General features: G+C 45.7%; 1 protein-coding gene across 1 annotated transcript in view; it reads left to right on the top strand.

Annotated features, from left to right (window-relative positions):
• EPHX1 (epoxide hydrolase 1) overlaps positions 1–21,705 on the top strand; it is a 105,610-nt gene that overhangs the window by 62,497 nt on the left and 21,408 nt on the right. Inside the window, exons 4-5 of the mRNA XM_082251230.1 lie at positions 5,500–5,727; positions 6,703–6,832. Of these exons, the coding sequence (XP_082107356.1) occupies positions 5,500–5,727; positions 6,703–6,832 (358 nt within the window). The remainder of the gene's footprint in view (positions 1–5,499; positions 5,728–6,702; positions 6,833–21,705) is intronic.

Here is a 21,705-nt window from a genome sequence, read left to right as displayed (position 1 = left end):
TGTCTTTACTAATCCAGAAATACATTTATAAAAGTAGCAGTGACATCATCACTGTGCTGTACATAGCATGTACATAGAGCAGAGCTGTGGGAGGGACCCAGCAGACCCCACCCACTATAGGCTGACTGCAGAAAACGACAGGAGGGGCGGAGACAAGACCAGTCACTATCACGTACCTGGAGATGAGCCTGACACTGTGAGGAAGGCCTCCCTTACGCCTCCGACTCGGACCCCTGATAGTGCAGACAGGGGACACCGGAGTGTAGAGTAGCACGAGCGCCTGGAGGTTTGCTTGAAGCGAACGAGGGCTACTGGTGAAGGTTGCCAGAGAAGTCCGATGAGCAGGGTGTTGAGCAGGCAGCAGGTGCTGGAAGCAGGGGTTCCTGGGTAACAGGAGGAGCCTCCTGGGCAGAATGGATGGATCTGGGAATGACAAAAGCGTGGTAAGACAAGCTGGGTCAGGAGCCAATCGGTAACGTAGAAGCTAGTAGGAGCAGACAGGAAGAGAGGTCATGGCACAAGCCAAGGTGGAGAGCAGAGAATCGTCAGGACAAGCTGGGTCTGGAACTAGGAACAAGATGCAGGTAAACAGGTAACAGGTATCCAAGGCTGAAGACAAAGCAGCACTAGAGCAGTGCAATGGCTGGGTTTAAATAGTTCCTTTGGCGCCAATGTCTAACGCACGTTCACGTACTCGCGAACGTGCGTGCACGGTTGCGCGAATTCGCGCATGTACTTTGCCCATTGTCAGGTTTCTGACAGGAACACGTCTTTGCACAGCAAACGTTCTCTTACAGTCACCCTGCACAAGGAAAGGGAGCAGCAGCAACTGGTCTATTTTACAGGAAAGTCCTGCACAGAGTCATAGTACAGATGTTGTTTCCAGCTGGAATGCTGTACAGAGTAGGAAGCAATATGCGAGAGACACCAAGATTAACCACTTAAGCCCCGGAGGATTTGGCTGCTAAAAGACCAGGGGGTATTTTGCGATTCGGCACTGCGTGACTTTAACGGACAATTGCGCGGTCGTGCGACGCTGTACCTAAACGAATTTGACGTCCTTTTTTTCCCACAAACAGAGCTTTCTTTTGGTGGTATTTGATCACCTGTGCGATTTTTTGATCACGCGCTATAAACAAAAAAAAGCGTCAATTTTGCAAAAATAACAATATTTTTCACATTTTTTTATATGAAATTCCCCAAAAAAAAAAGTAAAAATCTAAATTTTTTAACATTTTCGGCCAATTTATTTTATGCTACATATGTTTGGTAAAAAAAATTGCAAAAAGCGTATTTTGATTGGTTTGCGCAAAAGTAATCGCGTTTACTAACAAAGGGAAAGATTTTTGTCATTTTTGTTGTTTTTTTTTTTAACGCGTAATGGCGGCGATCTGCGATTTTCTTTGCGGTACTGCGACATTGCGGCGGACAGATCGGACCCTTGACTGACATTTTTGACACTTTTGGGGTTACCAGTGACATTACTACAGTAATCAGTGCTATATATATGCACTGTTACTGTAAAAATACACTGGCAGTGAAGGGGTTAACTTTATTTGAGAGGGAGGGGCTGTGTGTGTCCCTAGGGGCATGATTCTAACTGTGATTGGCTGTCTGTTGATCTGTAGTTACACTGATCAACGGTTCTACATAGTGGAACCGTATGATCGGTGTTTCTACACAGGGGAGAATGACAGGCAGCTTGTTTACACCTTTCTCCCTCTCCCCTGACGATCGCAGAGTGAGCGGCGGACATCGGGTCCGCCGGTCACACGCGCGGGGGGGGGGGGGGGTTCGTGACCGCGCGGGAGCGCGCCGCCGGCGGCGCGCGCTCGCTCCCCAGAGCCTCACAGGCTAGTGACGTATATTTACGTCACTTTGCCTGTGAGGGCCTGACCGCCGCAGTAAATCTACTTGCGGCGGTCGGCAAGTGGTTAAAGGAGATTTATGGTCACAGCACACACTTTCATTTTATAACATCAGTATTGTAATAACATTACAAACAATAGTTATTATAGACAAACAAATATAATCTCACTAAAAAAAAAAAAACAACCCTTTTCATGTCATGAGTGCTGCCTGTCTGCCAGCCACCTCTTTCCACAACTTCCTGGACTCCATGCATGCTTTACAGGCTCTCCTCTGTTGTTTACTTTTAATTTCCAAGGACTACATATCCCATGGTACCTTGCTGCCCGCAAGCAGTGATTCCTATCTTGACTAAGTCTCCTGAAACTCCTCCTCTCAGCACTTCTGTAGTTCAGAAGGCAGGCTCTGTGAAATGTGTGACTGACAATGCTGCTGTACAAAGGGTCTACCTTGTGGTCCCTCATCCAGAGTGGGGCACTCTGATACAGCAGGTGTGTTACTGGTTAAATCATCAGGTGATAACAGAGGGAACAAAGCCTAAAAAAAGAAAGCTGATGCAGCCGCCACATCTAATGACTGGTTGCAGGGCCAGGATAAAGGGTGGGCAGGTGGGACGGCTGCCCTGGGCGCTGCATTTTACTGTATGGATGAGGGCGCCAGTGAGCTCATTCTGATACAAGGCATTTTGACAAGTGGATGGCTACTGGGGGTAGCATCCCCTAAGCTCACACATAATGAAGGGGGAGAGGGGTGGAGTTTGGCTTCTTTGCACTGGGCACTGGGTGACCTTGTCCCGGCATTGATTGGTTGGCTGCAATACATTACATTTTGTTGTTTTTTTGGTTTTGGGTTTAATACTGCTTTAATAGACATAATTGATACACAATATGGAAATGAACATACAATTTTACATTTTGACTATAGCTATGCTTTAAAGTAAGAATACACGTTTCTTGTATATAGACAATATTTGTTTAGCCCTGAGTGTTATGAATTAAAGTAGAACAAATTATTTAAGTTTATGTTTTGGACAGAATGGGAAGAGATTTTTTTCACTTTTTATTTTGTTTCCTGGCAGTCCTTTAGGTGGGCTTTATTGCTCGTGGCTTTTTCATCATGTGACTGTTGGGATTTGCTCTCACAGTGGTCCCATGAGACAGCACACACTAGGGATCGACCGATTATCGGCAAGCCCGATATATCGATGGCCGATATTGACTTTTGCCGATATATCTGTATCGGCCCCGGAAATAGCCGATATTGCCAATATTCCAAATATTGCTTGTATAGGGGAAGATTATGTCACATAGAATAATTCCGTTTACAAATGTTATTGAATATGCCACTCACATATGTACAAATTAAAGATATAAGCAATTCCACATTAGTAGATCTGCTGGCAGATCGGTATCTCTCACCCACTTGCCGTAAGTGATATCCGGGTAATACCGCTCCGTCTGGTCACGATATCGAAGGTCACATGGTCAAGCCGGGCTTAACCACGCACGTGACCTCCGAGATCGTATGCCGAATGGAGCGGTATCACCCGGGTGTCACTTACGGCAAGTGGGTGAGAGACGGATCGGTATCGGGTGGGTGGGAGAAGGAGCTGTTGAGAGACGGAGCGGTATTGAGTGGATGCCGAACGGAGCGGTATCACCCGGGTATCACTTTCGGCAAGTGGGTGAGAGATATCAATCTGCCAGGGGATCTGCTAATGTGGAATTGCTTATATCTTTAATTTGTACATATGTGAGTGGCATATTCAATAACATTTGTATTTGGTATCGGTATCGGCAAGGAAAAACCGATATCGGTCGATCCCTAGCACACACCCTCATGTCTTTGTGGAGTTAGTTGTGTTGACTGCTGTGCATTAAAGCCTGCATTACTTTGTTACGTGATCAGGAAAAGGTTAAAGGAAAAGTAGGGCCAAAGCTCCATTGACCCTACTTCTACTGTAGGTCACAGGAGTGAACTTTGTTCTTCATTCCTGTGATCCGTTTTTCAGCCAACAGTGGGCTAAAGTCCTCTGCCGGCTGACATCACTTGATCCCGACTTTAACCTCTTGCCAATCAGCCGCCGTAGTTTTACTGCAACTGGTCGGCTCTGTCCCACAAAACGAAGTACCTGTATGTCGTTTTGCGGGACCGCTAGCGGGGCACGCCCATTCACCAAAGGGGAATCTAATCAGCAGGTCCGGCGGGCGCGATTGCCGCCAGGCACCCACAATCACTCCCCGTGGAGACAGAACGGCAGTCGGCTGTTGTAAACACATCAGACCGCTGTTCTGTCAGTTATGAACACTGGGATCCTGTGTTCCACTTATTTAGGAACATAGGTCTCTGTGTTCATGCAGCAAGCCCCCCCCCCCCCCCACAGTTAGAAAGCAACCCTTTGATCGCCCCTGGTGTTAACCCCTTCCCTGCCAGTCTCATTAGTACAGTAACAGTACATATTTTTAGCACTGATTACTGTAGTACTGTCACTGGTCCCCCCAAAAGTGTCATAAATGTCAGTTAGGGGTCCGATCTGTCTGCCGCAATGTCGCAGTCCCGATAAAAATCACGGATCGCCACCATTACTAGTAAAAAAATAAATAAAATTGACATAAATCTTTCCCCGTTTGTAGACGTGATAACTTTTGTGCAAACCAATCAATATACATTTATTGGGATTTTTTTTGCCAAAAATACGTGGCAGAATACATATTTTGCAAGTAAAACATTTTTTTTTTCTTCAGAATTGTCGCTATTTTTTTGTTTATAGCGCAAAAAATAAAAATTGCACAGGTGATCAAATACCACTAAAAGAAAGCTCTATTTGTGGGAAAAAAAGGACATAAATCTTTTTTCAGTACAGCATCACACGACCGCGCAATTGTTAGTTAAAATAACGCAGCGCCGTATCACAAAAAGTTATGGCCTGGTCATTAGGGGGTAAATCCTTCCGGTCCAGAAGTGGTTAAAGTGGCGTTTCACTCAAAAGTTAATCTTCCTCTAATCTGCTTCCCCCCCCCCCCCTCCGGTGCCACATTTGGCACCTTTCAGGGGGGAGAGGGGAACGGGTACCTGTTTTTGACAGGTACTCGCCCCCCCCCCTCCTTCTTCCCCTGACGCCGGCCCAATTAGAAAGTGCAGCACGCTTCGCGCTGTAGGGAACCGGCTTCACTGCCGGTTTCCCTTACAATGAATGGCGGCAGGAGCACCCAGCAGCCTATAGCCTATCCAAAAATTGGCTGGGGTGCCGACGTCGCAGGGCTCCCTGGACAGGTAAGTATCTATATATTAAAAGTCAGCAGCTACAGTATTTGTGTTTTCATTTTTTTTTTCCCAGCTGGAACACCTCTTTAATGTTGGGATCCACACAGATAGTATACCTTGTTGGCTGCTGGGATTGGTATTTTAGATGCCAGCACCCCCTTTGTTTGTGGACCATATGAGCAGCAATTCTTGGCACTTAGAGTGACACAAAAAAGTGCTTACATTATAAGTCAATGTCAATTTTAATGTCATGTTACTAAAAATGCCTTTTTGCTTTTGGCAACGGCTATGATTTTTATAACTGCCCAATTTAAAATCAAACTAGATGTATTTCTTTAGCAGTAAAATTGTTTTCTGTTGTTTCAGGGCTTGACATTCATTTTCTTCACGCAAAGCCAACAAACCTCCCAGCTGGTAGAAGAGCCAAGCCTCTTATTATAGTCCATGGATGGCCTGGATCCTTCTACGAGTTCTATAAGATGATCCCCCTTCTGACTGATCCTGCAAGCCATGGTCTCAGTGATGAGCATATTTTTGAGGTCATCTGCCCATCCATGCCTGGCTATGGGTTTTCTGAGGCATCTCATAAGCAAGGTACAGTGTGACTTCCCTATTGTTTCTCTTCAACTTTCAGAGAGCAGCATGGGGGTGGGTGCAGCATGCTGCGTTGATAATAACTCACACAGTCAAGGTGCAATCAGTACAACTTGCATTGTAGTAAAGGAAAAACAGTTTACATTACCCCGTGGGGAAGGACCCAACTTGGAATTCCAAAAGCATGTAGCGGAGCAGGTATCAACCAAATTGACAGCATGTGTGTCCGGAGGGACAGAATGCGCCCTGATTGTCTCGTACCCAATCGAGAAGATGCCCAAAAGATTGCGAGCTTTAAGCTTTTCCTCCTAGTCTGGAACCTTTCCCTGCCTCTAATACTGTCCCTGACAGACAGGTAACCTGTCCCTTCACTACCCAGACGTGAATGCGCGCCAAACCCAGGGGCCAGGGTCTTAAAAATACTCTGCCACACCCAAGATGGGTGCCAGAGTCACAGCAGTCGAATCGGATCCCTGCCCCAGTTCTTCAGGAAACCATAGACTTCCTCTGACTTTGCATTGCTGCTGCAGTTGAGCGCCACCTGCAGTGGAGACAGCAGACTTACTTCACCTGCCTACAAGTGCCCAAGAGATCAAGTAGAGATTTTCAGAAATCTCTGCACTAAAGTCAGAAATTCCTTCTACTTTGTCTTTTATTTAAGTGTTATTGAAGAAACCCCTTCACAATGCTGAACTTTCCCATGAATAAGAAGTGTATACACTCATCACTTCTTAATGAGTAGTCTGGGAGTATTGTTCTCCTTGGTCCCCGGCAGCACTCACAAGTTCACCTTGCTGATACAGCAATAACATGGCGGTCAGTGGGAGGAACCAGTGACTGCTGCGGTGTCCACTTCTAAATTGCGTTATCGAGAGGGCCTTTCACTCCTATTTTACAGCACAGGAATAAATATATATATCTTTACATGTTTAATTGTGTGTGTGCATTAAATGTTGTTCTTCTATTTCTGGGTAGGATGTAACTCAGTAGCTGTGGCTCGAATCTTCTATAAGTTGATGCAGCGTTTGGGATTCCGGGAATTCTATGCTCAGGGTGGAGACTGGGGATCTTTGGTCTGTACAAACCTTGCCCAGATCGCTCCCAGGTAAGGATCTATTTGGATTTTATGGATGGACAAATGGTAGAAAAATTACAGACCTTTGCCCACTTACAAACTAATCATACACATTCCTGTAATATTCTTTCCAGTTTGAACAGTTAAAGCTTTATTTTCTCCACTGGAATAGAAACAATATCCTATTGTGCGGAGCTGGAATTAGTTGTGTTACTTGCTTTTATGAGGCTGTACCTGGACATCCTTTCTTTGAATTTTCTGGTAGAGGCATGCAGTATATGATCTACCATTGCTGGCTTGTTTTGAAGGCACATATTATAAGGCATGGATGCCATAAGCCTTATGCTTGCTTAACTGCTTAGTGACCAAATAGAGTAAGGAAGAACTTTGAAGTAGTTGTAAAGAGATGTGAACTTCAAACAATCTCCTTTACTGCAAGTCCAGTACAAAAAAACGGAAAATTCCTATCATACTTACCGTAATTTTCCTTTCCTGGTGGTCTCCATGGCAGCCTACGTGTGGGTTAACCCCGCCTCCTCTCCAATGGTATAGGACCCCCCTCTATAAATTTCAGCTTGCAGGCACAGCCAGTGTTCCATATCTTAGCCGAATCCAAGACCAGAGGGTGGGACCTCCGGCTGCCATGGAGACCACCAGGAAAGGAAAATTACGGTAAGTATGATAGGAATTTTCCGTTTTACTGGCAGTCTCCATGGCAGCCTACGTGTGGGAAATAACTAGCCCAAACCACACGGGTGGGAATGTTTCAAATCAAATTTTACTTCAAATTATTAGCAGACAAAACAGTCAAGCCAAAATTAACTGAAGATAAGGAGGCTGGCTCCACACAATAATGTGTCATAAACGTATTTACAGAAGACCGAGAAACCGCTCTGCAGACTACTTCTGGTGCAACATGATGTGAAGCCGCCCAGGGCGTTGAGATGCTTCTCGTAGAATGGGCTGTCACCGCCTCCGGAGGAGCCAAACCCTCTACACAGTAAGCTCGCTGAATAGCAGACACAATCCAGGCTGCAATGGACCTTGACGAGGCCCGCTTTCCTCTATTTTTGCCTGAGAAAAGGACGAAGAGGTTATCCGATTGTCTGAAAGAAGATGTTGACTGAAGATATTCCATTAGAGTCTTCCCTACATCCAAGGGATGAGGTTCATTATCCTCGGAAGATCTAAACGTAGGAAGCACAATCTCCTGGTTTTCATGAAAAACCGATGATACCTCGGATTGGAATTGAGCATCAGAATTAGGACTACTCGATCCGGAAAGAACGTGAGGAAAGGTTCTTTATGACCAAGGGAACTGATCTCAGAAACTCTTTTGGCTGAAGTGATTGCCACTAAAAAGGCTGTTTTAATGATAAGTTCTCTGATGGAGTCCGTCAAACTAGTTCTTGAAAGGACGTTAAGGACAAGAGGAAGGTCCCATTTCGGGAACCTTGGCTTCCTCTGAGGTCTGAGTCTGCCCGCTCCTTTGAAGAATTGTTGAATGAGTACATGCTTGGCCCAGGAGAACCCTGAGAACACCGATAAGGCTGATATTTGCACCCTGAGAGTCCCAACTGATAGAGATTTATCCAGTCCTGCTTGAAGGAACTTCAGAACTTCTTGAACTCCAAAATTCAAGGAAGGATTTCCCTCCGGGTACGTGAATTCCAAGAATCTAGACCAGACTCTGCAGTAAACTCTGTTCGTGCTGGGTCTTCTGGAGTTCATTAAGGTAGGGATTGCCCCAGGAGGGCATCCGAGTGACTCCAACCTCTCCCTCTCAAGAACCAGACCGTTAACCTGAGCAAAGCGGGGCAGGGGTGTAATGTTGTTCCCTGCGAGAGAAGGTCTGGTTTGAGGGGCAGGGGAATCGGGCTCCGATAACTGAGTTGCAGGAGAAGTGGGAACCAGGGCCTGTTTGGCCAATGAGGGGCTACCATGATAATCTCCACATCTTCTGCTTGGAGTCTCTGAAGAAATCTGAGGATGATGGGGAAAGGCATATGCCCTGCTGAATTCCCATCTGTCGGTCAGAGCATTTGTTCCCCAGGATTGGTGACACCTGCTGCGTGTGAAGTACCGGTCCAGCTTGTGGTTGCATAGAGATGCAAACAGGTCTACTTCGGGTGAGACCCCTACAGACAGAATCCACTTGAATGAGTCGATGTGGAGAGACCACTCATTGTGATTCAACTGGACTCTGGAAAGGAAATCTGCCTGGACATTCTGTGGCCCCGGAATGTAGTCCGCCGAGATGTTGGACAGATGGGCTTGGGCCCATGTCATGATTGGAAAAGATAAATTCGAATTCTGTGTTTTAAACCTGGGATCTTGCCAACATCCCTAATGAATATGGAACAAAAATAACCCCTGAGGATTGGGACTTTCAACGGCAAGAATCAGGACTTGAGTATGAAAATATATAGATTTTATTACACATATAATAAAGATAAATTATACAAAATCACATATGAAGTATATGATAAAAACAAGGTCATAGATACGTCTTGGAACCAGGAGGGTCTGAGGTGTCTGGATCGGACTAGACGCGTTTCGGTCCAAATGCCTTTCTCAATGGTCCACAAAACACCAGAGCTCAGACAGATATGTAAGACCTCTGTGGAATCCAGGACGTGAGACCAAAGGGATGGGCCTTGGTGGATGAGAAAAAGGCCTTCAATTGACTATGGCCGCAAAGAGTATATGCTAATCAGGTTGGGTCTATACAAGATAGACTTAGAGCAATATGTTAATATTTGTATGGGTTTCCAGGGGAGATTTCAATACTTATAAGCCAAATACACAGTGGTATGGCAAATGACAGTGAGAAAGGAGCTCCACGGACAGAAAATCCCACGAGGATCTCCAGAGTGAGGTCAGAAACGCACAGGTCATCTGTAAAATAGTAGTAGAATAAGCATGTCCCCCGATGGATTTATAATGCTGGGACGTATCCAGCCATGCATCCCTGTGTAGGTCTGTGTGTATGAGTAATGGCGGCGCGCCGCCATTACTCATACACACAGACCTACACAGGGATGCATGGCTGGATACGTCCCAGCATTATAAATCCATCGGGGGACATGCTTATTCTACTACTATTTTACAGATGACCTGTGCGTTTCTGACCTCACTCTGGAGATCCTCGTGGGATTTTCTGTCCGTGGAGCTCCTTTCTCACTGTCATTTGCCATACCACTGTGTATTTGGCTTATAAGTATTGAAATCTCCCCTGGAAACCCATACAAATATTAACATATTGCTCTAAGTCTATCTTGTATAGACCCAACCTGATTAGCATATACTCTTTGCGGCCATAGTCAATTGAAGGCCTTTTTCTCATCCACCAAGGCCCATCCCTTTGGTCTCACGTCCTGGATTCCACAGAGGTCTTACATATCTGTCTGAGCTCTGGTGTTTTGTGGACCATTGAGAAAGGCATTTGGACCGAAACGCGTCTAGTCCGATCCAGACACCTCAGACCCTCCTGGTTCCAAGACGTATCTATGACCTTGTTTTTATCATATACTTCATATGTGATTTTGTATAATTTATCTTTATTATATGTGTAATAAAATCTATATATTTTCATACTCAAGTCCTGATTCTTGCCGTTGAAAGTCCCAATCCTCAGGGGTTATTTTTGTTCCATGTCATGATTGGGTCTACCTCCTGAAGAAGGGAGAGACTCCTGGTTCCGCCCTGTCTTTTCACATAAGTCACTGCCGTGGTGTTGTCCATTCGAAGAAGCACAGATTTGCCTTCTGTTAGGTGGTGGAAAGCTTGAAGAGCTAGAAAAGCCGCACGAAGCTCCAGGACGTTGGAAACCAGGGAGTGGGTTGTGGAGGCCATCTCCCTTAGGCCACTTCTGCCATGCAATGGGCTCCCCAACCAGAGTTGCTGGCGTCGGTTGTAATGATGACCCAAGTGATGGGAACTAGAGAATGGCAATTGAGCAGGTTCTTGCATTGGAGCCACCATAATAAGCTGCTCCTCATGCTGTGGGAAATAAAGATACGCTGCTCGCGTTCTCCCGGATTCCACTGCCGAAGGAAGCCCCTTTGAAAGGGCCGCATTCGCCACAGTGCCCATTTGACCATAGGGGCCGTTGAGACCATAGTGCCGATCATCTTGAGACACTGGGATGCCATCAGAAAAGAGGAGGAGAGGGCTGAAAAGATCCTCTCCCAAACCACCGGAATTTTCTCTAGAGGCAGAGAAAGTTTATTCTGAACGGTGTTGAATTAAGCCCCTAGATAGACCAGATGTTGAGAGGGCTCCAGATGACTTTTTTGTAGATTCAACAACCATCCGAACTCCATGAGAGTTGTGGTGACCAGGTCCCTGTGAGACAAAAGTTGATCCCTGTCTTGTGATAACAGTAGAAGATCGTCTAAGTAGTGATGTAGACGTACACCCTTTGTTCCGATTAGAGCCACCACAGCCAGAAGGACCTTGGAAAACACCCTTGGGGATGTGGACAGGCCAAAATGAAGGCAGATGAACTGGAAGTGTTGATGTTCTATCGCGAAACGAAGGTACTTGTGGAAGTTCACAGCTATAGGCATGTGGAAATATGCGTCTTTGAGATCTATTGATACTAGCCAGTCTTCTGGAAGTACTGCTTTCTGGATGGTAGATAAGGTCTCCATTTTGAACTTTTCTTTCTTTATGAACCTGTTGAGATAGGTGAGATCTATCACAGGGCGCCAAGATCCATTCCTTTTCTGTACTAGAAAGAGGGGCGAATATACGCCTTGGAATCTTTCCTGCACGGGCACCGGAACTATTGCGCCTTGAGCCACCAAAGTGCTTACATAGTCGAGCAAAACACTTCTTTTCTCGTCCTGAGAAGGCAAGTGAGTGGGAATGAACCTGGAAACGGGATCTGATGAGAAGGTCCATGTGTATCCTATGGACACTGTCTTGATGGTCCAGAAGTCTGAGATTGAGGCCGCCCAGACACGCTGAAAGCGGAGCAGGCGCGCCCCCACCTGGCATGTCTGAACGGGCCCAATCTCAAAAGGACTTTGAGGTTTCTTGTCCGGAAGGTGCTGAGCCTCTGACCGGCTTACGAGAGGATGCTTGGCTTCCTTTCCAATTTCTCCTGTAATCTCGCCCAGGCCTGTATGAGCGGGCATCTCTTGAACGCTGTGCAAACTGCTTTCTTGGTTGCTGCTTCTTAGGGCCAAAGAGGCGCCTATCTTGGGGAAGGAAACCTGACTTTCCACCCGTCACTTTAGTAATTGCATTATCCAATTTGTTTCCAAATAAAGAGGATCCTTCAAAAGGGGTTTTGCACCAAGCCTGTTTAGAGGCTGGGTCTGCCAGCCAGGGACGCAACCACATGGCCCGTTTGGCTGTGACAGAAGCCAACATGGATCTGGATAAGAGACGTAACACATCAATGGATGCTTCTCCAAGAAACACAGAAGCTAACTTCAATTCCTGAACAGGAGAGTTTTCCACTGCATCTTCAGACACACTCCTTAATTTTAGTTCAACATCAGAAACCCAGGTTTCCATGGCCTTAGACATAGCTGTTAATGCTAGCACAGGTTTACAAGCCGCACCGGCTGTGATATAAATTCTCTTTAAATCCAGATCCATTTTCCTATCCAGAGGGTCTTTAAAGGAAACTGCATCGTCCAGCGGTAGGGTAACGTGTTTTGCTAGTCTGGAGACTGCGGCATCAACTAGAGGAGCCGATTCCAGGTGACTGACCTCTTCTGGTTTAAAGGGATACAACTTAGCCAATTTGGAGGATAAGGAGGTCTTTCTATCCCCTTTACTCCATTCTTCCAGAATGACATTTAGCCGTTTAGCCGCTCTTTCCCCAGGTGTTTGAAAAACCTTCTCTGTTTTGCTTGTGGGGTAATGGGATCTTCCCATTTCAGAGCCTCTTTGACTGCTCTTATGAGAGGTGAAACAAGGGCGAAATCAAAGCCCCCAACTGCACCTTCCTCTTCTTCCGAATCACTTTCTGAGGACTTCCCGGAAGTGAAGCTTGGCTGAGAGGGACCTTGCTCTTCAGGAGCATCAGCAGGAGAGCTGGGAGTAGCTGGCCCAGGTGTGGGACTAGCACCCCACTCTTTCATAGATTGCTGGACAATCCGTTTCACCAGGGATTCCAATCTCTGATCTTCAGACTCTCTCTCACCAGATGCACGAGCGAAACAGGGCTCGCAAAGGGACTTGTCCTCCGGGACATGCGCCCCACAACCCCAACAGGCTCTCTGGGCCGCATGGCTACTGTGGCGGTGTGTGCGGTGTCTGGAGGAGGAATTTGAGCGTCTCCTTTCATGCCTGCTCCCTGATGGAGACTCATGGCGTCTTGACCTTGAAGATGATACTCTTCGTGGCCTGACAGGGTCTCTTTCTTGACCAGACCTGGAAGAGCTGGGAGAAAGAGAAATCCAGGGAGACACAGGATTTAGCCATGAATCATGAGCCAGCATCCCTCCCTTCATATCCCCCTAGAATGTACCAGCACTCACCTGTTGTGAGAGGGCTGGCCACAAGGGGGCGGTGAAGCAGGATCCATGTTTCAGGCAAAACCAAAACTGACAAGGAAGTAGAGCATACAGCGGATCACTACAAAGCAATAAGGAACATTCAGGTGTTGTCTTAATATGCATCCAACCGCTCCCCCACCCCCCTGCACACCGCCAGAAGGTATACAGCATCCGGCCCCCACATACCTGGATTCACACGGACAAGGTACCGGGAAGACGTCGCTATGCCCACAGTGCATTCCCAATCGCCCTGGAGCTGACAGGCGTTTACATTTTCGCGCCAGGATGACGTCAGCGATGGCCGGCCGCGATCGCAAGTGCGCATGCGTGGACCGGGCCTCGCTTCCGATCATGGCCAAGTGCGCATGCGCAGGCAGCGAGCGGAGCTCCATTACCACACAGCGCATGCGTCCGCCGGACTGAGCGGAGAGGGAGCAGGAAGGAGATGGCTGGAACGCACGGAGCGTTCCAGCCGCCTTTGGGCCACCAGGGATAGCAAAGAAAGTAGTTTGAGACATACAAACATAACAAAAACACTGCCATGGAGGAGACAAATCTTCAGACCCTGTCAGGATATCCGTCGGCCATCCGAAGCACCGCACAGTTATCAGCCAAAGGGGATTTTTAAATGTCACTCACCCGCCCATGGCTGGGCCCTGGACATAGACACCGACTTTCATTCTGAGGTAAGCCGACCAAATTCCAACAGGAAATAATCCAAATAGGGTCCTTGGAGGAGGACAAAAAAGGAACACTGGCTGTGCCTGCAAGCTGAAATTTATAGAGGGGGGTCCTATACCATTGGAGAGGAGGCAGGGTTAACCCACACGTAGGCTGCCATGGAGACTGCCAGGAAACAAAGCATTTTGGGCTTTAAAAAAAAAAAAATGCCCCTTCATTGGGGCTGCAAGAACCACAGTGGTAGAGCTTCCAAGGGCTTCTATATTTTTACAATCAATGCAGAGTAAATATACGGTGTTTGGCAGTTTTATAGAGATCATTGCGACAGCTGTTTTGGCAGCCTTTTTTCGCTTGAGAAAACCTTGATGAAGGGGTCAACTTTTGATCTGGGAAACTGCAGCCTGCTTTTAATGTATGCAATAAAGGAGGTTGTTTTAAGTCCATGTCTCTGCCACTTCTTTTGCACTTTACGCTCTGCTCATTTACAAACATGAAGTCCGATCTTCACGGTCCTTTAGGACAAAGAGCAGCCTATTAATCATCACCATTATTCTACATTGGGACTTTCTAGTTACTCCCAGAAGCCAAAATTACGCATTGGATACAGCACCACCATACTGAAGAGTGAATCCATGATCTTCAACAAGCAAGCTGTCAAGCACATGTTTGTGTAGGGCAGGGGTCTTCAAACTAGGGCCCTCCAGTTGTTCAGGAACTACAATTCCCATCATGCCTAGTCATGTCTGTGAATGTCAGAGTTTTACAAAGCCTCATGGGATGTGTAGTTCCGCAACAGCTGGAGGGCCGTAGTTTGAGGATCCCTGGTGTAGGGTATGCTCCAAATAGTTACATATAGTTACATAGTTAGTGAGGTTAAAAAAAGACATCAGTCCATCCAGGTCAACCTATGATGTGTGTGTGTGTTTGCTGTTAACCGCACATTGTATTCCCCTGTAAGTTGTGGTCTTTAAGGTGCCCATCCAATAGTTTTCTGAAACTATCAATGCTCCCTGCTGATACGACTGTTTGCGGAAGAGAATTCCACATCCTTACTGCTCTGACAGTGAAGGAAAGAGGATGAAAGCTTGGAACCTTCACCTGTATAAACAAGTCAGCCATGGCCACCTCCATATTTTGTCCTCACAGGTTCCTTTTAAACTTATAGTATAGTATTAAAGAGGACCTGTACTGGGGAAGCTGTGCCTAAAAAAAAAATGGTAAAAATTTCAAGTCGATGCAAAAGACTAGTCACCAGTATTGCTAGTGGTCTTCCTGCACTGCCTTGTTCTGCACTGTGTCTCTTTGTGGTGTTGGCCTTCTTGGTAGACGCAGGCTTTGTTTCCTTTTGTCAGAACTACCCCTCTGATGACTGATAGGGTAATGATGATTAAGAGATCTGACAACTGCTGGGGTATGACGTAAGCTGGCCATACACTAGTTTTTTCCTTTCAGCCATTCCTCAGTCCAAGCTATATAGAGTATATGAACAAATCCTCCACTGCAACTATTGGATTTTGGATGATAGGGTGCAGTCGCCGTTCACCTGAAAAGTTTCCTGTAGGGTGCTTTGAAAAAAATTGATCGAACTTTCAACTTTTTCCGAAAGGAGCTGGACCAGCAGGGCCAACCACTGAGCAAAATTGGAACACCGAATGGCCAGTTTAAGAAGCAACAGTAGAGGTGGATGAAGCACCGATCCACAGAATAAATGAGGCAGAACCAGGGAGATCTTGCTCTGAACGTTCCTAGGTACAGATTCCTCTCCAGCAAAGTGAGCACAACCCATGTCTAATGAGACTGCAGGAAGACCACAAATATTTTCCAGGAGGAATTCGAGGCAAAGGGTTATTTTCCAGGGCATTGCTTAGGCACAATTTACATTTTTAGATGTTTCCTATAAAATAGCAAATCTTTACTTTTCTATGTCAGGTTATCAGTTTGCTGCATATCCTTTCTATATTGCCCTTCCACTGTCTCTCTTTTGTGCCTGAACACATTATTGCTGATTTATTTAAATGCTGATTCATTTAAACCTTGATAATTTCATTTCAATGCTGATTCATTTAAATCAATTAAAAAAGTGGTCTTTTTTATATTGTTACTGCAAACATTTTATATTTTCATTTTTTATCTAAATGTGTTACTTGGCTGATTCAATTATATATATGTATGTATGTGTATATACAGTCATAGCCAAAAATATTAGCACCCCTGAATTTCTGTCAGATAATGCACCACTTCGCCAAGAAAGTTGTTGCAATTACAAATGTTTAGGCATTCTCATGTTTATTTCTTTTGTTTGTATTGGCATGACACAAAAAAGTGGAGAAACAAAAAAGCAAATCTGAAACAGTCCACGCAAAACTCCAAAAATGTACTGGACACCTTCTCAAATTTGTAAAAAAAAGTTGCATTCTAAGTTTGTGATGCTCCTGTAATTTGTAATGAAACTCACTTGCATCAATAAACTGGCAACTAGTTAAAATGGGGAAAATTTGACTAAACCTTTCTGTTGTGTATTATTATTATTATACAGAATTTATATAGCGCCAACAGTTTGCGCAGCGCTTTACAGTGTGGGGAAGACAATACAGTTACAATACAATTCAATACAGGAGGAATCAGAGGGCCCTGCTCGTTAGAGTTTACAATCTAGAAGGGAGGGTCAAGTGAAACAAAAGGCAGTAACCGAGGGGGATGGGCAGATGGATAAAGTGGAGGTAGAGTTGTTAGGTGTGGGTAGGATAGGCTTCACTGAAGAGGAGGATTTTCAGAGATCGCCTAAAAGCTAATAGAGTAAGAGATAATCGGACAGATAAGGGTAAGGAGTTCCATAGGATTGGAGAGGCTCTGGCAAAGTCCTGGAGGCGAGCATGGGAGGAGGTGACAAGGGAGCTAGAGAGCAGGAGGTTTTGAGAGGATCGAAGAGAGCGATTAGGTTGGTATTTTGAGACTAGGCTAGTGATGTAGTTGGGGGCTAAGTTGTGGATGGATTTGTAAGATGTTGTTAGTATTTTGAATTTGATTCATTGGATAAACGTAAGCCAGTGGAGGGCTTGACAGAGAGGAGCGGCGGACACTGAGCGATTGATGGATGAGTCTGGCGGCAGCATTCATGATGGATTGAAGGGGGGATAGCCTGTATAGGGGTAAGCCAATGAGAAGGGAATTGCAGTAGTCGAGGCGCGAGATGACCAGGGAGTGAACTAGGAGCTTTGTTGTGTCTTTGGTTAGAAAGGGGCGTATTTTGGAGATGTTGCGGAGGTTAAGGCGGCAAGATTTGGACAGCGATTGGATGTGGGGCTTGAAGGAGATTTCAGAGTCCAGGACAACACCTAGGACCTTGGCATGCGGGGATGGGCTGATAGTAATTCCATTGATATTGACAGAGAGATCAGGGGAAGGGGCACGTGGTGGAGGAAAGATTATTAGCTCGGTTTTGGAGGGATTGAGTTTGAGGAAGTGGTGTGACATCCAGACCAATAGATCATATAGTAAATTAGTGATACGTGCAGAGACTGAGGGAGAGAGCTGAGTGGTGGATAAATAGATTTGGGTATTGTCAGCGTAGAGATGGTATTGGAAGCCGTGGGAGGATATCAGCTGACCCAGAGAGGAGGTGTAGATTGAAAATAGGAGGGGTCCAAGAACAGAGCCTTGGGGGACCCCAACAGAGAAGGGAAGAGGAGAGGAGGAAGTGGAATTGTAAGTAACGCTAAAGGTGCGGTTGGATGGGTAGGAAGATAACCAGTGAAGAGTACAGTCACGGAGACCAAAGGCATGGAGTTTATTGAGGAGGAGGGGATGGTCAACCTTATCAAAGGCAGCACAGAGGTCCAGGAGGAGGAGTACAGAATAGTGTCCATTGGTTTTTGCCGTTAGTAGATAGTTTGTCAGTTTTAGGAGAGCAGTTTCAGTGGAGTGTTGAGGCCGAAATCCAGACTGAAGGGGATCAAGGAGGCTATTCTCGGCAAGGTGGTCGCACAGTCGGTTGTAGACCAGACGTTCAAGGAGTTTGGATAAAAAGGGGAGCAAGGAAATAGGGCATAGGTTGTTAAGATCGTTTGGGTCCAGTGAGGGCTTTTTAAGTATGGGGCTGACTAGTGCATGTTTTAGAGAGTTGGGGAAGATGCCAGAAGAGAGGGAGAGATTGAAGATGTGGGTTAGAGAGCATAGAATAGGGCCAGAGGGTGAACGTAGCATTTGCGAGGGAACAGGATCCAGAGGGCAGGTGGTTAAGTGGACATTAGCAAGTAGTTTAGCAACCTCGTCTATAGTGGTGGGGTTGAATGAGGGAAGTAGTGATCGCACCTGTGGGCATGAGGCGTAGAGGATGGCAGGTATCTGAGTGGCAATGATCTCCTTACGGATTGTATCAATCTTTTGTTTGAAGTGGTTGGCAATCTCCTGGGCAGTGAGTAAATCAGTGGGTGGAGGCAGTGGAGGATGGAGTAGAGAATTAAAGGTAGCGAAGAGTTGCCGGGGGCGAGATGACAAGTTGTTAATGAGAGTGATAAAATAGGTCTACTTGGCAGTGTGGAGACTGGAATTGTATTTTTGGAGGGCAGATTTATATTGGTTGAAATCTTCCTGAAACGTAGTCTTACGCCATAGGCGCTCAAGAGCACGGCTATGCTTTTTCAGACTTCTAGTGTTATCCGTTTGCCAAGGTTGAAGGGGTCGGGGTCTGATTCGGTGTGTGTAGTGAGGGGAGCCAGAGTGTCCAGGGAGGCTAATAGTGAAGTGTTGTAGACAGAAGTGGCTAGGTTGGCGCAGGACAAGGATGCGATTTTGTCATAGAGGTGGTCGGTAGCAGAGTAGAGAAGAGAAGGGTTGAGATGGCGTAGGTTTCTGCGGGTAACTGTAAGGTAGCTTGCGGGAGAGGAGGTGGAGGAGAGGGAGAGAGTGAAACTAATAAGGTAGTGATCAGAGAGAGGGAAAGGATTGTTTGAAAGGTTGTGCGGAGTGCATAGGTGGGAGAAAACAAGGTCAAGGATATTGCCTTCAGAGTGAGTAGAAGCATGTATCCATTGCTTCAGGTCAAAGGAGGAGGTTAGACTGAGAAGTTTGGAAGTGGCAGGAGTGTTAGTATTAACAGGGATGTTGAAGTCACTGAGAATGATTGTGGGGATTTCAGAAGAGAGAAAGTAGGGGAGCCAGGCGGAGAAGTCGTCTAGAAAGGTCGATACTGGTCCAGGTGGGCGGTAGATCACAGCTATCCTTAGAGAAACAGGAGAGAAAAGACGAATGCAATGTACCTCAAATGAGGAGAGTGACAGAGAGGGAGGTGGGTGAAGTACTTGAAAGGGGGGCTAGAAGGATCCCAACACCCCCTCCCTTGCGTCCATTGGGTCTGGGGAGTGAGTCCATAGAAGACCACCTTGGGATAGGGCAGCAGGAGACGTAGTGTCAGATTCATGAAGCCAGGTTTCGGTGATGGCAAGTAGATTTAAAGAGTTAGTGATAAAAAGGTCATGGAGAGAGGTGAGTTTATTACAGACAGAGCGGGCATTCCAAAGGGCGCAAGAGAAAGGGAGTCTGGTTTTAGGAAGAAGAGAGATGGAAAGTAGATTGTGCTGATTGCGGCTGCAGCCAGAGGGTGCAGGGTAGTGGGTGTGTTGAGTACAGGTAAATGATGGAGGCCCTGCGTTTGGGGATATGTCTCCAGAGGTTAGGAGAAGGAGAAAGGTGAGGGTAGTAATATGAGTGTGTGATTTATATGAAGGGACATGCCCGAGTGTCCTGGAGGTTTTATGTGTGTGTGGATTTAGAAATTGCAGGAGATGGTATGTGCAATAATAAGGAGAGGACAGTAGTGAAGGTGATATATGTAAGCTGTGAGGTGGAGAAGAGGGGTGAAGGAGAGAGAGTTTAAGGATAGAGGACATGGCTGTAACAAGAAGTGGTAGAGAGTGCATGTTACAAGAAGCAAGAGCTGATGGGGTAAATTAGGTCACCTGCAGTCTGTGTGGTGTATATCTCAGCCTTTCCTTTGTTCTTTCACTTTGTGCATTCACTGAAGTGCAGAATCAGAAGTGCGTCCCACTTATAGAAATCGCCCCACTTTGAGAATGAGCCCCCAAAAAGCAAACGTGCCCCCCCTTGCAAATGTGCCTTTCCCAAGAGATGCTATACTTATATACTCTTAGACCTAGGGTGGGGGCTATCCAATTAAGCAATCAGGAATGGATAAATTAGGGCTGGATAGACAGAGCAGGATTTCCACTTCAGAAAGATTTACAGACAACTAAGAGATACCTCTAAAGGTTAAAGGCTATAATGGTTATAAATTAAAGGTAAGAAAACATCGCAAGGACCAGTCTACAGATGGGTAAACAAATAAACATACCACAGTAAAAGACATAATATAGAAAAACGCAGGATTCAGAAGTTCAGCATTGGCTGGAAAGCTGTATAATGGACATATCACAGTAAAAGACAGAATATAGAAAAACGCAGGATTCAGAAATTCAGCATTGGCTGGAAAGCTGGATAATGGACATACCACAGTAAAAGACAGAATATAGAAAAACTGCATCTGTGCCACACGGAGAATGGAGAAGAGAAAGAGCAGCAAAGAATTGTCTGAGGATTTGAGAACAAAAATTGTGGAAAAGCATAGTCAATCTCAAGGTTACCAGTCCATCTCCAGAGATCTTCATGTTCCTGTGTCCACTGTTTGCAACATTGTCAAGAGGTTTACAGCCAATAGCACTGTAGCTAATCTCCCTGAATGTGGATAAAAAATAAAAATTGATCAAAGATTGCAACAAAAGATTGTTCGAATGGTAGATAAAGAACCTCAATCATCTTCCAGACAAATTCAAGCTGACCTTCAGGCACAGGGTACAACTGTGTCAGCTCGCACTATATGTCGCCATCTGAATGAAAAGGGGCGCTATGGTAGGAGACCAAGGAGAACCCCACCTCTGAAACAGAAACATAAAAAAGCCAAATTGGAGTTTGCCAAAACTTATCTGAGTAAGCCAAAATCCTTTTGCGAGAATTTGCTGCAGATAGACGAAACAAGATTACAGCTTTTTGGTAAAGCCCATCATTCTCCTTTTTTCAGCCTTGATCGTGTGCATGGCATTATGAAATCTGAAGAATACCAAAGAATTCTGGGGTGCAATGTAGGGCCCAGTGTCAGAAAGTTGGGTCTCTGTCAGAGGTCATAAGTCTTACAGCAGGACAATGACCCAAAGCACACGTCAAAAAGCAGCCAGAAATGGTTTAAGACAAAATGCTGGAGAGTACTAAACTGGCCAGCAATGAGTCCAGATCTAAATCCCATAGAGCACCTGTGTAGAGATCTCAAAACAGCAATTGGGAAAAGGAAGCTATCCAATCTGAGAGACCTAGAGCAGTTGGTAAAAGAAGAGTGGTCCAAAGTTCCAGTAGAGAGGTGTAAGAAGCGCATTGATGGTTACATGAAGCAATTGATTTCAGTTTTTTTTTCCAAGGGGTGTGCTACCAAATAATAAATTGAGGGTGCCAATAATTTTGTCCAGTCCACTTTTGGAGTTTGTGTCAGATTTGGCTTTTTGTTTTTCCACTTTTTTTTGTGTCAAAACAATACAAACAAAAGAAATAAACATGAGAATGCCTAAACATTTGTAATTGCAACAATTTTCTGGGTGAATTGGTGCATTATCTGACAGAAATGTAGGGGTGCCAATGTTTTCGGCCACGACTGTATATTAT

This window comes from Pelophylax lessonae (assembly GCF_965119305.1).
Source record: "Pelophylax lessonae genome assembly, chromosome: 3".
NCBI classification, from domain to species: domain Eukaryota; kingdom Metazoa; phylum Chordata; class Amphibia; order Anura; family Ranidae; genus Pelophylax; species Pelophylax lessonae.
Note: the sequence above shows the minus strand (reverse complement) of the source record. Positions and strands in the feature narration are given on the sequence as shown.